At 39.7% G+C, this 14940-nt stretch overlaps 1 protein-coding gene across 2 annotated transcripts in view; it reads right to left on the bottom strand.

Moving 5' to 3' along the window:
* Window positions 1-8761: 8761 nt before the first annotated feature.
* Window positions 8762-14940, bottom strand: part of pax5 (paired box 5) — a 39853-nt gene continuing 33674 nt past the window's right edge. For both annotated transcript variants that reach the window (XM_028976470.1, XM_028976469.1), the window contains exons 9-11: window positions 13773-13859; window positions 10820-10906; window positions 8762-9243 (exon numbers count right to left, since the gene is read on the bottom strand). In XM_028976470.1, coding sequence (XP_028832303.1) covers window positions 9161-9243; window positions 10820-10906; window positions 13773-13859 — 257 coding nt within the window. In that variant the 3' untranslated portion in view covers window positions 8762-9160. The remainder of the gene's footprint in view (window positions 9244-10819; window positions 10907-13772; window positions 13860-14940) is intronic.

Genomic DNA, 14940 nt, shown 5'->3' with positions numbered 1-14940 from the left:
TTTTCTAGTTCTGGGTTACCACGGTATCAAGCATAACACAAAATGCTAACATTTAAATTTACAGCATTTACCAGACACCCTTATCCAGAGTGCCTTACAACACATAGTGACAGGGACAGTCCCCCCCTGGAGACATTCAGGGTTAAGTGTCTTGCACAGGGACACAACGGTAGTGAGCGGGGCTTGAGCCTGTGACGTTTGGTTTAGTCTATTATCATGATGCTCTGGGCCATCAGTGTATTGTAGCTTCTGAAAAGAAGAATTTTAGGGTAACAAAAACATTAAGGAGAGGAAATTAGCTCATTGGCAAGAGCTAGTATCAAATCTACTAAAATACAGTAAAAAAAATGAACATGCCTTAGTCATACCTGGGGAAGACATGCAACAAGATTCTCTATCTGAAGAAAATAATCTGGCAGAGGCATTGTGACAACATTCAGGTCAACATTTCTGGCTTGATATGTAATTTTGACATGTACCACCTACACACATCTAGGAAGACAGTGTTCCCCAATAGCTGTGCCCGCTTTCCTGCCACACTGTTCAATTGTAACTGATCCTCCAAACTCACCAGATCTCCAGTCTGATTTGTGGGATGTGCAGAAAAAATAAACCCAATGCATGAAGACCCCACTTACAGGAGTAAAGGGGTCCACTAGTACATGGGAGTTAAAATGATATCAGGTTTATTGATGCTAACACTATCACTGTTTTCTTCTGTTAAGGAATGTGCCACTTACTTTTTACCCATAAACATTTTACATCAATTAAATTCAGAACTTATGTTTTAAAAAATAAATGTCATTGTCTTTCAAGAGAGAACTTTGCTGTAAAGTGTGTGTATGTGAGTGTGTGTGTGTGTGTGTGTACAGGCCAAAAGTTTGGACACACCTTCTCATTCAATGTGTTTTCTTTATTTTCATGAGCATTTACATTGGTAGATTCTCACTGAAGGCATCAAAACTATGAATGAACACATGTGGAGTTATGTACTTAACAAAAAGTGGAGACCTGGCCTCCACAGTCACCGGACCTGAACCCAATCGAGATGGTTTGGGGTGAGCTGGACCGCAGAGTGAAGGCAAAGGGGCCAACAAGTGCTAAACACCTCCGGGAACTCCTTCAAGACTGTTGGAAAAGCATTTTAGGTGACGACCTCTTGAAGCTCATCGAGAGAATGCCAAGAGTGTGCAAAGCAGTAATCAGAGCAAAGAAACTAGAATATAAAACATGTTTTCAGTTATTTCACCTTTTTTTGTTAAGTACATAACTCCACAGGTGTTCATTCATAGTTCTGATGCCTTCAGTGAGAATCTTCCAATGTAAATGGCCATGACAATAAAGAAAACGCATTGAATGAGAAGGCGTGTCCAAACTTTTGGCCTGTACTGTATATATATGCACATGTGTGGTGTTCAGGGTCGGTATGTGTATATGTACCCTGTTCACCACGTCCTTCACCTGTCTTAATGACCATCCACCAAATCGTCACACAGGCACGCCTTCTTCAGCTCAAATACGAGTGTGTGAGTGCGTGAGTGTGTGTGCGCTGTGTGTTGGGAGGTGAAGTGGGGGCGATCTGGGTGGCTAAGGCTGCATTGCTGTGAGTGACGCTAATTTGCATGACTTCCTGCCCCCTGGATAACTAGATTGCTTTCTCCACACACTCTCTTCTTTCCCTCTCTCCATGAAAGAGGAAAAATACTTACAGACAGATAAATACATAAACTTATTGGAACAGTGTTGAATAGTGGCCATTTTATTAATATATATTTTTTTCATATTACTTGTAGCATTGCTAACAATTCATCTGAGGAGAGCACCTCACACCTTTCTCATTTGTCTCTGTCTAGTTTGGGAACGTTCAAGATTAGATTCCATACTGTCTCCCTCACTTGCAAAACTAGGCCTTACCTCTCAGAACATAATAGCACCTATATTCCGTCTAATGGTTATCTCTTCCTGAACCTTCTACCAGCACGTGCCATTAGTTCACTACATAAGTGCCTCCATACTAGTCCCCTCTAGTCCTTATAAATTCCACACAATGCTACTTAGATGTCATCAGACAGCATCTAATGTGCTTTCTCATACGCGTTTGTCAATCTGCAGCCTCATCATTTTGATAAGGATTTTCATCTGTTATAAAGTTTGTTCCTATATGTTTTTCTTCCTCTGATTAACATAAGAGACTGACACAATGAAGCAATTGGTGAGTGCTCATTTGGCAAGAACTCTTGCCGGTCCCAGGGGTGCTTCTTTTTTCAAGGCGTAATGGGCACCACACATTTCTGAGGTGAGTTTTTACTCTTTCTGCACGGCTCTTGGCTCTGAGCCTGAGTTCATTTTCATGACCTCTAGAAGTCTAATCAGCATTGTGTATTTGTTTAATTTCCCCAGTGCCCACATAAGTGCTTGGCTTTGTTTGATTTGAATTATAGAGTTTCTGGCTTACAGCCGTTATTAGAATAAGACTGGTGTGTTTACTTGTTAGGGTACCAGTGAGGCTCAAAACCAGCGCCACCAGAATCACTTTCCCGCAACACTACGCCTCCAACCGGAGCCTCCCGGTAGCTATCAGCAGAAGGTTTGGTTGTGTGAGCGTGGGCACTGGCCTACACACCCGGAGGTATCATTTTCATACCAACCACAGGCGACATGCCACTTGTTGGCAATATTCCAGGACCCGCATCCCTGTTCCACCCGTGACTGGGCATCTACCCAAAACCTGGAAATGCCACCGTCCCGTACAGGTCTGCCAATCTGGGGTCAGGCCAGAGATCCAGAGCAGGGGGAACACCGTGTGCATGGCAGCCTGGGCACCAGCCCAAGAATTCTGGCTGGGCAGGTTGCACGCTGGGCATGAGCCCTTTTCCATGTGTGTGGTGTGTAGTCATCGTGTCACCGCTTGTGTCCCATTATCACCCCCACAAATACCCCCGCCCCTCCCCTCCCCCAGCATGACCCGTATGCGTTGGGCAGCAGCCAAACAACAGTCCCAGCCAAGTCCACTCTCCCCAGAAGAGCTGTGGGTTCAGTGAGATGACTGCATCCCTGAGGGTCGGTGGGTGGGGTTGGGCGGAGCCAGATTTGAGGGTTGTAGTCACTCAACAACAATCTATCCAGATGTTTTCAATCAAAATGTCATCAAGCTTAATAAAGTAAAGTTCCTGAAATGCGGAAAGAAAAGATGCAAAATACTTTGAACTTAAAAAATTACTTTTATTCTGAAGAACCAATAAAATTATGGTAAATATTTACAAATACTTACTTCTTAAGTTTCACATTACAAGTACAGAGAAGGATAATTCACAAAGGGACAGTCACTCTCAGAACAGATGCACATAGACTGATTATCCATCAGACCCTGTCCGCCGCAGGGCTGTGGAGATGCCATCAGCGAATGCAAACAACAAAAGAAAAAAAGCCCTGAAAAGTGTCATAATTATAATAACCCTCATAATAAAAATAAAACAATAATTATATTAATTACAACAGCAGACGTAGAAAATTCCATAAGCATTATATCAAAGTCACATTTATTTCCAGTTGTGAACCAATTAAAAATAATAATAAAAAATTTTAATTAAATAAAACAAAAATAAAATAAGATTGAAATCAACTGACATGATATCTTTGGCAAATCGGCACTGCAGTAGATACATTCAAATATTAAGACGACACGCAACACACACACACGCACACACACACACACACACACACACACATAAAATACACCAAGATCTGTGTAGAACTACTAGAAAATTGAATAAAAAACATACACATTTCATAAAGAAGTATTTCTTTCATTTAGTAATTTACTTTGTATTTTATATTTTATTGTTTAAGATCTGGCATTATTTGGGCTGTTGGGTGTGTTTGTTTATGGGCATCACAGGCTTTGGTGGATGCTGTAGATATGTACCTTTCATTTCAGTCGGTTCTTAGGGAAGGGAATGTGTTGGTAGCAGCTCTGAGCACTTTTATATTCCAAATTTACTGTTTAAAAAAGAAAACTGAGGGCAAAGGACACTGCACATGTGCTCAGAAGGCCACTAAAGGGCAACTGCCGCATCCTCATACTTAGTCACTGACAGTCGTTTTAAAAACGTCCAGATTCTCAAACAGTCATCACAGACCTGACGGAAAACCTCTTTCAAATGCTGCATTTTGATTTGCATTGCATCATGAGAGCTGTACAATTTTTGCATCTACATTTGGATTATATAAAGAATGACACAGTCTGAAGTACGTTCAGGAAAGTCCAGTGCATTGCATCTAGTAAAGGGAGCCGTGGTACGGCACTGGAAGGTCAAAGATCTTGCCGGAATATTCTTTACAGGAGCGCTAAACGAAGGCATGTCTGAAGTGCAGTAGACACTGGAACCTAATTAAACAGCTATTAATACCAACTTTTTTTTATGAACCTGTAAATTATAAAAAGGCATTTTCGGAATTATGGTGTATTGATGTGATGGGTGTTAATAAGACTAGAAGAGGCTTTTGATTAAACACTGGTCAGTGACAATTTTCAAAAGATTAGATTTGAATAGACATTTTATGTTTAAGTCACAGTTCATTTGTGTGTGTGTGTGTGTGTGTGTGTGTGTGTGTGTGTGTGTGTGAAATGTATAATAAAATACATTGAGAAATTAGGTTGAAAAGACTGATTATCAATATACTGTCCAGAGAGCCTGGAATTTGGAATCACTACACACTACACACGAGTATAAACTGAATGTGAATAAGACTGAAATGTACTGTTAGCTTGTTCTAGAGAAGGTAAGGGAACGGTCTTTGTGTTTTGGCATTGAAATGACCTCAACAATCTTGATACTGAAAGGTAATTCTGCTCACAGAGGAGAGGATTTCTGCAGAAGGTCAGGGAATGCGATCAATGGAGCCGAGTTTTAATATTCCCACTCCCAAATGGTAAAGAGTGTAGGGAGTGTGGGAGAGAGAAGCTGGTCTTCTGATGAGATTAATAGTGGAGGAGGAGGTGGGAGGGGATTCTGATGGCACAGCAGGTTTGATCCCCTTCACCAACTAGCGGCTGGGATGACTGTACCCCCAGAGGACAAAGGCACCAATATTCTTACAGTGTGTGTGTGTGTGTGTGTGTGTGTGTGTGTTAAAGCGGGTGCCAGAATCACAGATCTCCAAAATCAAATTCGTCTCTTAACCAATGAGGTCATTTCACTGACAAAGAATTCCCCTTAATGTAAAATAAATATGCATGAAGAGAAATTGGATCATTTTGACATTTTGTACTTTTGGCTGAACATGCACACACTCACACACACATACACAAAAAAAAATATTCAAAGAGAAATTCACATTGTGTGTGTGTGTCAGTGCTCAAATGCTCACAAAGTTTATCTTGAATTTTTAAGATCTATGAAACGTTATTAATGTTTGTGCACCTAGTACATCGTGTCTCTCTACAGAGATCATCTGTTTCGGCTTGTTCTATTGTGTGTTTTTTGTACAGAACTATTGCAACCTTGCTGTTCGATTGCATCACATTTGGGCATGGAGGTGTCTGGATGATTGTGGTGATACGTCTGGACTGCTACGCGGGTTGTTGGCCTAGACTGCTTTATCATTTCTTTTATTCATTTTTCTGTATCTTTTTTTTTTTTTTTTTTTTTTTTCTAAGAAAGACTGTAGGTTCTGTCATCGATTGGTTTGGCCTTGGTCCTGGTTGGTGGCATTGATTGGTCTGTGGGGTCACGACCTACCGCAGACATACAGACATTAGTTTTTAGTGCCGCACTGTCAGGACTGGAGAACTCAGTAGAAAAATAAAGGCACTGTCCTCAATTTCAGCTGGTGTACCTCAGGTTCATAATGCCTCGGACTACAAATGTTCATAAGGACAAACATCACCAGTAGCACTACGGTGAATTTTTTTATTAAGGGTTTCTTTAGAGTTGCATAAGGAGCAACTGAAGTCTACAAATGCAGGAAGTAATTCTATTACAACTAGAAAAAAGATTATTAGACATAGTCATATATTTGACCTTATTTCTTTTCTTTTTTTTTTAATTTTCATGTCGAAGTTTTGGTGCGTTGATTCGCTACTAAAACTACAATTTTCTTTCCACAGTGTATCAAAACAAACCAAGAAAGAGAAGAGCTCATTACACTCACAGACAACAGCTAAAGTTCCTCAGCCTCCATTCACTAGCATCTACAGTAGACTTTAATATTGGGATTGATACAGAATTAAAAAGGAAAACTGATCGTGGTAACTGTACAGTGTTTGTCAAAAAAATATTGTTGCAAGATTGTTGCAACACAAGCATAACACAAATACACACACACACACACACACACACACACACACACACACACACACACACACACAGAGACACACAAACAGTTTGGTAAGGCCTCCACCACCTCATTCATTGTCTCAGCGCATTGCGGACGACAAATTAGTGAACACTCAAAGGACGTAGAGTGAAATTACAATTTAAAAAAGTAAGAGTTGATTGCGTCTCATTGTGCTTTGCAAGAGTGGTCTTTGGGGGCATGGGGAGACGGGGGCTTTGGGCCAGGGGGACACATCACTTCCTGGGTGAGGCATCTGAGACAGGATCAGCATTGAATATGGAATCAACATTGACAGCAATCGATTGACCTGCAGACTGGACATTTTCAATAATGTTTGACAAGTGTACACTTGGTGGTGCGCTGATTAGTGCCGTGGCCTCACACCTGAAGGTTGTGAGTTTGAATCCGATCTCGAACCTTGTGTGTGTGGTGTTTGCATGCTCTCCTCCGGGTTCTCCAGTTTCCTCCCGATGTTCACAAACATGCCCACTAGGTGTGTGAGTGAGTGAACTTTCTGTGTGTGTGCCCCGCCTTGGGTAAGAGGGGGCCTGCCCTACACCCAGGGCCCCAGGATGCCAGGCCCTCTGACAGCCCCCACCCTGAATAGGAACAACGGGTAAAGGATAGTGAACGCGTGAATATTTAAAAATGGTACAACAAATTCTAATTTTAAATATTACTGAGTCTCTAGAATTGACTAGTTCAGACGGTCGGATGACAACATGACTTCAAACATTGTGGTTGGTGAATGGTATTGATCACTTCTATAGGCCACTCTCGTCCTCGTCCCGCCTCTCTCCTCCTAGCATTTAAAGCTACACACACCGAAACGGCGCGTCCTGGGGAAATCTCATTGTGGGACTGGATCAAAGTGGCTGTAATTCTGCACCACGGCTGAATTTCGTAAAGAGACTTCAGATACAGTATTAGGGGACGACTCAGACTGATCTAAAAACAAAAAAAATAAATCATAATAGGGGACCTTTAAAAAGTGGTTGTTTTGTCATTGTAATACACATCCGGCTGATGTTTTTTTAAGAATTTCAGTTAAAATGCTTCACATTAATGTATTATTTTAATCATAACTTTATTAACATTGACGCCAAATTGTAGTCACTGTCAATGTTGAATCAGCTGATCCTGAAACAGCACCTAATCAAATCGGTCAGGCCATCAGTTGGTCAGCCTGTCTCAGAACGGGGTTGTTTGGCAGTGTTGACCCTATACAGCATATATTAATCTCTCTCTCCTCCAATAAATATCTTTGATTTATTCCATCAGCTCTTGTCTGTGGACTTAGTGGTTTGACACTCACACCAAATACACACACACATACACACACACCCATGATACATAGGCATCTCTATGTACACAGTGAAAGCGCAAGGGGATCTCTGTACACTATTGACACTTCAGTTCCATCATGCCCACATAGTTCAGAGGTTGTGGCATAAAACACACAAGTTCATGACTACATAGGAATGTACATATATTATCATACACACATGACCTTTGCCGTGGCGACAAGAGTTAAATATTACTAGATATTGTCTTTTTTTCCCCTTAACTTTCTACTGTCACAATGATTCCAAAAGCCAATAGAGTCCACATCTACTGTGACTCCTGCTGTGACTCCTTCGCCTCATCAGTGAAATATGCATGTTGTGCTTTCGTCTCGTAGGCACTCTGATTTACACTTCAGTTCAACGCAGACGGCCTTTAGCATGGTGATGCAGACGCCTCTCTCCTCTCACCTTTACTGCACTCCGCCTCCAATGTGATTAGTTCTGGGAACAATGCCTGTTTGTCTAACCTGAGTAAAATATTACATGTGAACAGAACTGATTGCACACATTTCCATATGTAAGTACCACTTTGTGTGTGACCTGTACAGTTTGCGATGGACCTTGGGCCTGCGGGTCCTGGCATTGTGACGAACAAATCGATGGCAGTGGCCGACTCCGGCTTTCTGCCGTCTAATGAGGGCCACACTGTACAAATGTCCCACTTGATGTAAGATCACAGGTGAGGTCTGCTGTCTCTGGCATCTCCTGTAGCTTCAACTGACTCAAATTGTCTTATATTAACTCTTGATTGATTGATTGATTTATTGTTGATACAATGCAAAAAATGCCTTGTTTTCTTTATGAAGTAATGAATACATTTCGGTCAAGTTGTTCACTATTTAATTGAATTGTTTAAAATTACGATTTGTTCCAATTAAATACAAAAATGTTCAAAATAAATTTTTCCTTTTGAAGTTCACATTTTGTGTCGTACTGTCCTGAAACCGCATTTCAAAGATGGATTTGCCATGTGGAGATTACAGCATTACCTTCATGTTTAACACACGTAAAACCATTAATGTAGCATTCTGCTTTTTAGCAGACATGTCTGAAAGACAAAAAAACATGAGCTGTCTTTTAAAAAGAAGATATTTAACAAGAATTTGCATGAAAAAGGGGTTTGGGGGGGAAATAAATATGTCTTTTGTGTCATAAATAAAAAACAGCTTCATTACATAATGAACAAAATGTCAGAGTATGAAAATACTTTTATACAAGCTGTTTCTTCCAAAATGCTGCAACAATCGTGGTATAATACACTAACGTCTCATAATGTAAGGCTGTACATGTGTGTATGTGTGTATGTGTGTGTGTGTGTGTGTGTTTTTAGCACAGAATTATGGTTCGAGTCTGTCTGCAGATGGAGAGAGACTTCACTTCTTCTGCCCCTCACTGCTTCACCTCCTCTCTTCCTCCTTCCTCTGGTTGCATTTCGGCGTACTGTGTGTGGCTACACGTGCTCTGTCTTACTCTGGTTAATGGCGGTCGTAGGCGCTGGCAGTGGCTGCGGCTGCGGGTCCTGCCCCTCGCGTGGCTGCACTGTAGTAATACGGAGACCCTATCAAAACAGACAAGTGTGACATTGACATAGTTTTTTTACATACATTTATGTAACATAATAATATAAAAAAGTTCAGCAATACGTCAGCAATGTTATCTTAGTTTGTATATGTTTAATTCATTTCGTTGTCATTTTAAGTTTCATTATTTTCATTATTACTGAACTGGAAATGTTCCTTACTATAACAATATACTACATCAATTGATGTTATCTAGCCTGAGATGTTTATACATTTGTATACTCTTTGATTGGTGGCACATTACATTAATCCACTAAATATAATAATAATATTTTTTATGAAGAAACATATTATATGAAAAGTATGCTAAATACAAGCACAAAACATTTTCCATACAGTATATTATGACTTTTGAGCAAAGTAGTCCGGTAACACTGGACAAGAGACATCCTAATGTCCATTCTTAACTTGACACAACTTCTGACTGTTTAACCACCCTACCTGAGGTGAGCCTGAGGCCCCACACATCCAGAAAATTTCAAGTCACATTAGTTCTTGACATTCAGCCAGTTTCATGCTGCCTATAGAATCTGCCTGAGGTGCGTAAATGCATGATGCTTAGTCAAATATTCATGCTTACCTGTCACACAAGGTAGATAGATAGATAGATAGATAGATAGATAGATAGATAGATAGATAGATAGATAGATAGATAGATAGATAGATAGATAGATAGATAGATAGATAGATAGATAGATAGATAGATAGATAGATAGATAGATAGATAGATCTATTTATAAAGAAAAATGTGAAGTGATGACATTATAGATTTTTATGAACTCAAGCTGTCTTTTTCAATGATGTGGTGTGTGTCATTTGAAATTACATCTCTCTCTCTCTTCAGCAGGAAAAAGCCATTTCCAAGCAATCACACACACACTTGCACAGAGATTCATCTTGATCACACTCTGCTGGCATTTAGTGCTCATGGGTCTCTTTAGATGAAAAGCCTTTTAAGTATCACAGCAAAGCGGCAGCAGATCATTTTTCTTCATTAGTTTGAGTGGGAAGGACGGTGAGGGAAAAAACGTGGTGGCAGACTGAATGGAGGAGAACAGAAGGGAGGGACTGTCTCTAATAACAAAGGGCTTGTGGGGAGAAAGAAAAAAGGAAAATGGGAAAAGGGGGAGAGCAGTGTTCATGTTGCAGCTTAAACTTGTGTCTGGACATGTGGAACGGGGCGGCACTGACAGAGATGCTTCATTTTAGAACCACATGTACCTCAAATACACAATGTCATTGACACGTTTATATATTTACGAAGACTTTTCTTATACTAAACTAAGCTAAACCTCAGTAGTTCATTTAGTTGACATTATTTTTGTTAATAAAAAACTGATGACCAGTGAGGGACAGAAATATGTGTTTTATTTCTCTTTGTGAGGATATTTTGTCGACTCTAAGATATAAATAAAGGTTAGATTTTTGTAACTGACACAATATTTGCCAAATATTCAAAAATCTTAATAAAATATCCAGTTCTGCATTTGACTAAATGTAGAGTTGGATGATAAATGACACAAAGCAAGGATGACTAGTGACCAGTCAACATACCTGTGATCTGTGTGGCCTGGCTGGTGAACAGACCCGAGCTGCAGCCCATTTCAGAGCCCAGAAGGGAGCCGTAGTCCTGCTGCAACACTGTGGAAGAAAACACACATGCAAATCACATGGTCAGATCAATCACACTCACACACACACCATTTACATATCAAATAAACCTGCTACACACACTTCTTCTCATTCTTCCAGCCAATGCACAAATATGAGGACTGCAGAACACACACACACGCAGATCTCAAATGCCACAAATACATGGATTTGTCGTATTAAATGACTTTTAATCAGCGTAAAAAAAAAAAAAACAACGTTCAAAACTATAAATGGATTAAACTGAATGAAATGAAAATTAATAATTATTTTACATCTGAGTAGGAAGAACTAGTCCATCCATGTCAACATGAAGCTTTTTGAAGAGGATGTGATCTTGCCGGATAAAATCACACATACCATTGTAAAATAGGACACTGTGAAGTGCAGTGACAGAATTGTCATCTTGTCACAGAATATGTCTCTCTCTCTGTCTCACACACACACAAACAATCACACCTTTTTGGGATATATTGTCCTGTTTCTTTTGAAACTAGAAAAACAATAAAGTTTTTCAAGTCAATTTGTTCACTATTAAAAATTCCTAGTGGTATCATAACCAAGAGGAAGCAAACCGGATCAACAGTAACTCATCTGCATAAAATGACAGGGTAGCATACAGTAGTAGTACATACTGCATACAGTAGCTAAAGATTAGTGTATACTTCTTCACATAACGGGTTTCCATGGCCATGCAACTGCCTTACGTCATCAAGTACAATCCAAAGTGTTCAATGCGGTGACTTAAAGCACACCGCCACTGGACTCTAGAGCAGTGGAGACGTGTTCTCTGCAGTGACGAATCACACTTTTTTGTCTTTGTCGGATGCCAGGAGAACGGTACTTGCCTGACTGTGTAAAGAGATTATGATGGCTTGTTTTTCAGTGGTTGAACTTGGCCTGTTAGTTCCAGTGAAATTAACAGTTTTTGGACAATTTCATGCTCTCACGGCTCCTTCTGTTACAACAAGACTGTGCACCATTGCACAAAGCCATGTCCATAACGGCAGAGATAAGCAAGTGAAGTGAGTTAGGTGTGAAAGAACTTGACTGGCCTGCACAGAGCCCTGACCACAACCCTGTACAACACTTCTGGGATGAATTATAGCAGAAATGAAGAACCAGGTCTTCTCATCTAATATCAGAGCCTGACCTCACAAATGCTATTGAGGAGAAATGAGCATAAACACACCAAGCCAGTGTTAAATGTCAAAAGGCATTTACAAAAAGACATGTACAAACAGATCAAAATGTACAAACAGTGTCAAAAAAAAACTAGGATTCCTCCTAAATAATAAAGTCTCAGTCATTCCAGTAATCACTTTATTACATTTTAGTTGCTTTTGAGAATGTAAGTTCTCAGAGCTGCTTGTTTGATTCCCACAACCTCTAGTTAGTTGTGCACATCATATCAGCAATTTCTAGCAATTGCTTTAGCACACTAATGCAGATGCTTATGTACAATTCCCAGCAATATCATACATCAGTGTTTCCTTATGTCATGATGATCCAAAATGCATTGTGCTAGACATCTATTGCATAGCCATATGCTCCAGATGAATATTGAAGTCATTGCAGTCAAAAGTGTTATATCATTGGCTTTGGTTATATCAATGGTTTCTACAAAAAGTTTTTCAATTGCTCTGAAGTGAAACATTATTAAGGGCATGTGTGAGATCTTCGATTAATCAAGAAAATAATCAATGGCATATACATGTAAAAGACATCAAGGAAGCACAACCTAAAAATAAAAGAACTTCAAGAAAATGAACAGGGTCAACAGCCCAGACCAAGAAAAGCAGTGGTGCGTGGTGTAAGGAGACAAAACAGAAGAGGTTCAACACATAGGTCTGTTTCTAATGAAATAAGGGCCACAACTGTGAACCATGTTATACATCGTGGGCTTTCAATGCTTGAAGCAGGTCAAAGGGTTCAGCCAAATCTTTGGTGAGAACAACATTATCCTCAATTGTTCATTTCACAGAGAGGTGTATAATCCCGACTCTGGGGCATGCTCCAGTTCTGCGTTCAAGTCCAGAGTTTCACATCCTTGAAGTCGTCTACCTGATTTCCTGATTGTATGCATCTGTGTTCATGTGTATAAATGTATGTATTTGTCATATCTTTGTCCGGTCATTGGTCATTTTCCCATGTACGTGCTTTTCTGTATTAAATCCCATTTTCATTAGTTGCATGCTAGCATGCATTGGTTGCATGCTGAAAGTTACTGTTGTGAATCCAGTCTTCAGTCACTGAATTGAATCACTGTGGCACATAGGACTTCAGGCCGGTGTTCATTCCTCAACAGGAAGAGGCTATGGTCTAAGGTCATAGCAAACCATGTCATAAGATTCAAGGAAATACAGACTCTGCTATTTGACAGATTGCTGAGGAGTAGCATGTACAATAATACTGTAACTGTAATCTAAATAGTCCTACATTGTATACTGACATGAAGTAATGTTGATTTCACCTTGAAATCATGACTGTTATATACTACATGTTTAAATATTACATGAAATGGAGACAGCAATGTATATTGCAATATATATGGAATGGGTTTCTGACACAAGGTATGAGCCTCAGATTCCAAAAAAATTGTTTTGATGTTTGAAATCTTGACAGTTCTTGTATTTTGCCTGTTGACTGTATTATTAACTTTAAATACTGCATTTTAATTCAATACAGTTTAATAAATTGCAAAATACTAAGCTACTCATTACTTGAACCATAATTTTTCAGATATTTCTTACTCCTGTTTACTATAATATATTTTACTATAATTATAAAGTAGCACTACTACTAACAGAATTGCTCTATAAACAGCACCTTTATGCAGCCTGAGATGCAGACTCACCTAACAGGCTGGGATTTGGGAATCTCCATGACTCGTTGTATGTAGAATACTGAGGGTGAGAATACGGACTGCCTGAAAAGTCTCCACCTGCAGGAACAAACAGAAGCATGCAGTTTAAAAAACAACTTTCTTTTCAGTCCCGTTTTCAAACAAATGTGTGATCATCCCTTCAAACAGCCATGTAAACCCTGATATGACATTAAATGAGCAGTGCATAGAAAGGTACAATGTTGTATTTGTTGTCTCCGCCCATGTTTAAGCACATAACAGAGGGCTGCGACTCAATCCAAATATTGATAATATCAAGACTTGCATGATGGGATCAATAATTTTCTAACAGATTCTCTACTCTAGGTTCAACACATTGCTCCTATTGGATAAAAAAAATGTTTCCATTCAGAAGCATCTTGTGGAGATGTTTTACTGCTCTACATGATAAAAACTGAGAATATTCACCACTGCAGCAGCACTAGTCAGATCATAAGCCATCATTGTTTCATGTTGACATGATTTTATAGTCTAAAAGTCTGAAGCTTACAATCTTAAAATGTTTTATAACGCAGATGATTAGGTCTGCTATTATGAAAATTTCACTTTGTGAGATTATTTAACATTAATATTTAATAGTTCCACTTCTCTGTCTATGGTCCTGCAGTGGCTAGAAACGGTGATAGGTGTAAAGGTGCTTTGGCCATTCTGCTTCACCATTCAGAAGTGGTAGGATCTGGATTTTGTCCCCTTATGACGCCATACAGGGAAAGGTGTCATAAGCATTTAAAGCTACAGACACTGAAACAGCGCTTCCTGGGGAAATCTCACTGTGGGATGGTTGCTAAGTGGCTGTAATTCTGTACCATGGCTGAATTTATGAAACATACTTCAGATACAGTATTAGGGGACCACCAAGACCTATATAAAAGCAAAAAAAATGGTATTGGTATCAGCAGTACTGGGCTTGTCTTGACCTGATTGGGGTGACATTGTGCTCATCGGTCTGCTGCTTGTTCCATCAGGCAATCATACTTCATTATTTATTAGCACACAATATTGGCAGAAAAGGTGATGAAGATCACTTATCTCGTGTCTAAAACCAAAAATGTCAGACGTGCTAAAAAAGGTTGTGTGGGGAGTATGATCATCATGATCATCAGATTTACTAGTTCCCAAC

The sequence above is a fragment of the Denticeps clupeoides genome, chromosome 4, assembly GCF_900700375.1.
Source record: "Denticeps clupeoides chromosome 4, fDenClu1.1, whole genome shotgun sequence".
In the NCBI taxonomy this organism is placed as follows: Eukaryota; Metazoa; Chordata; class Actinopteri; order Clupeiformes; family Denticipitidae; genus Denticeps; species Denticeps clupeoides.
Note: the sequence above shows the minus strand (reverse complement) of the source record. Positions and strands in the feature narration are given on the sequence as shown.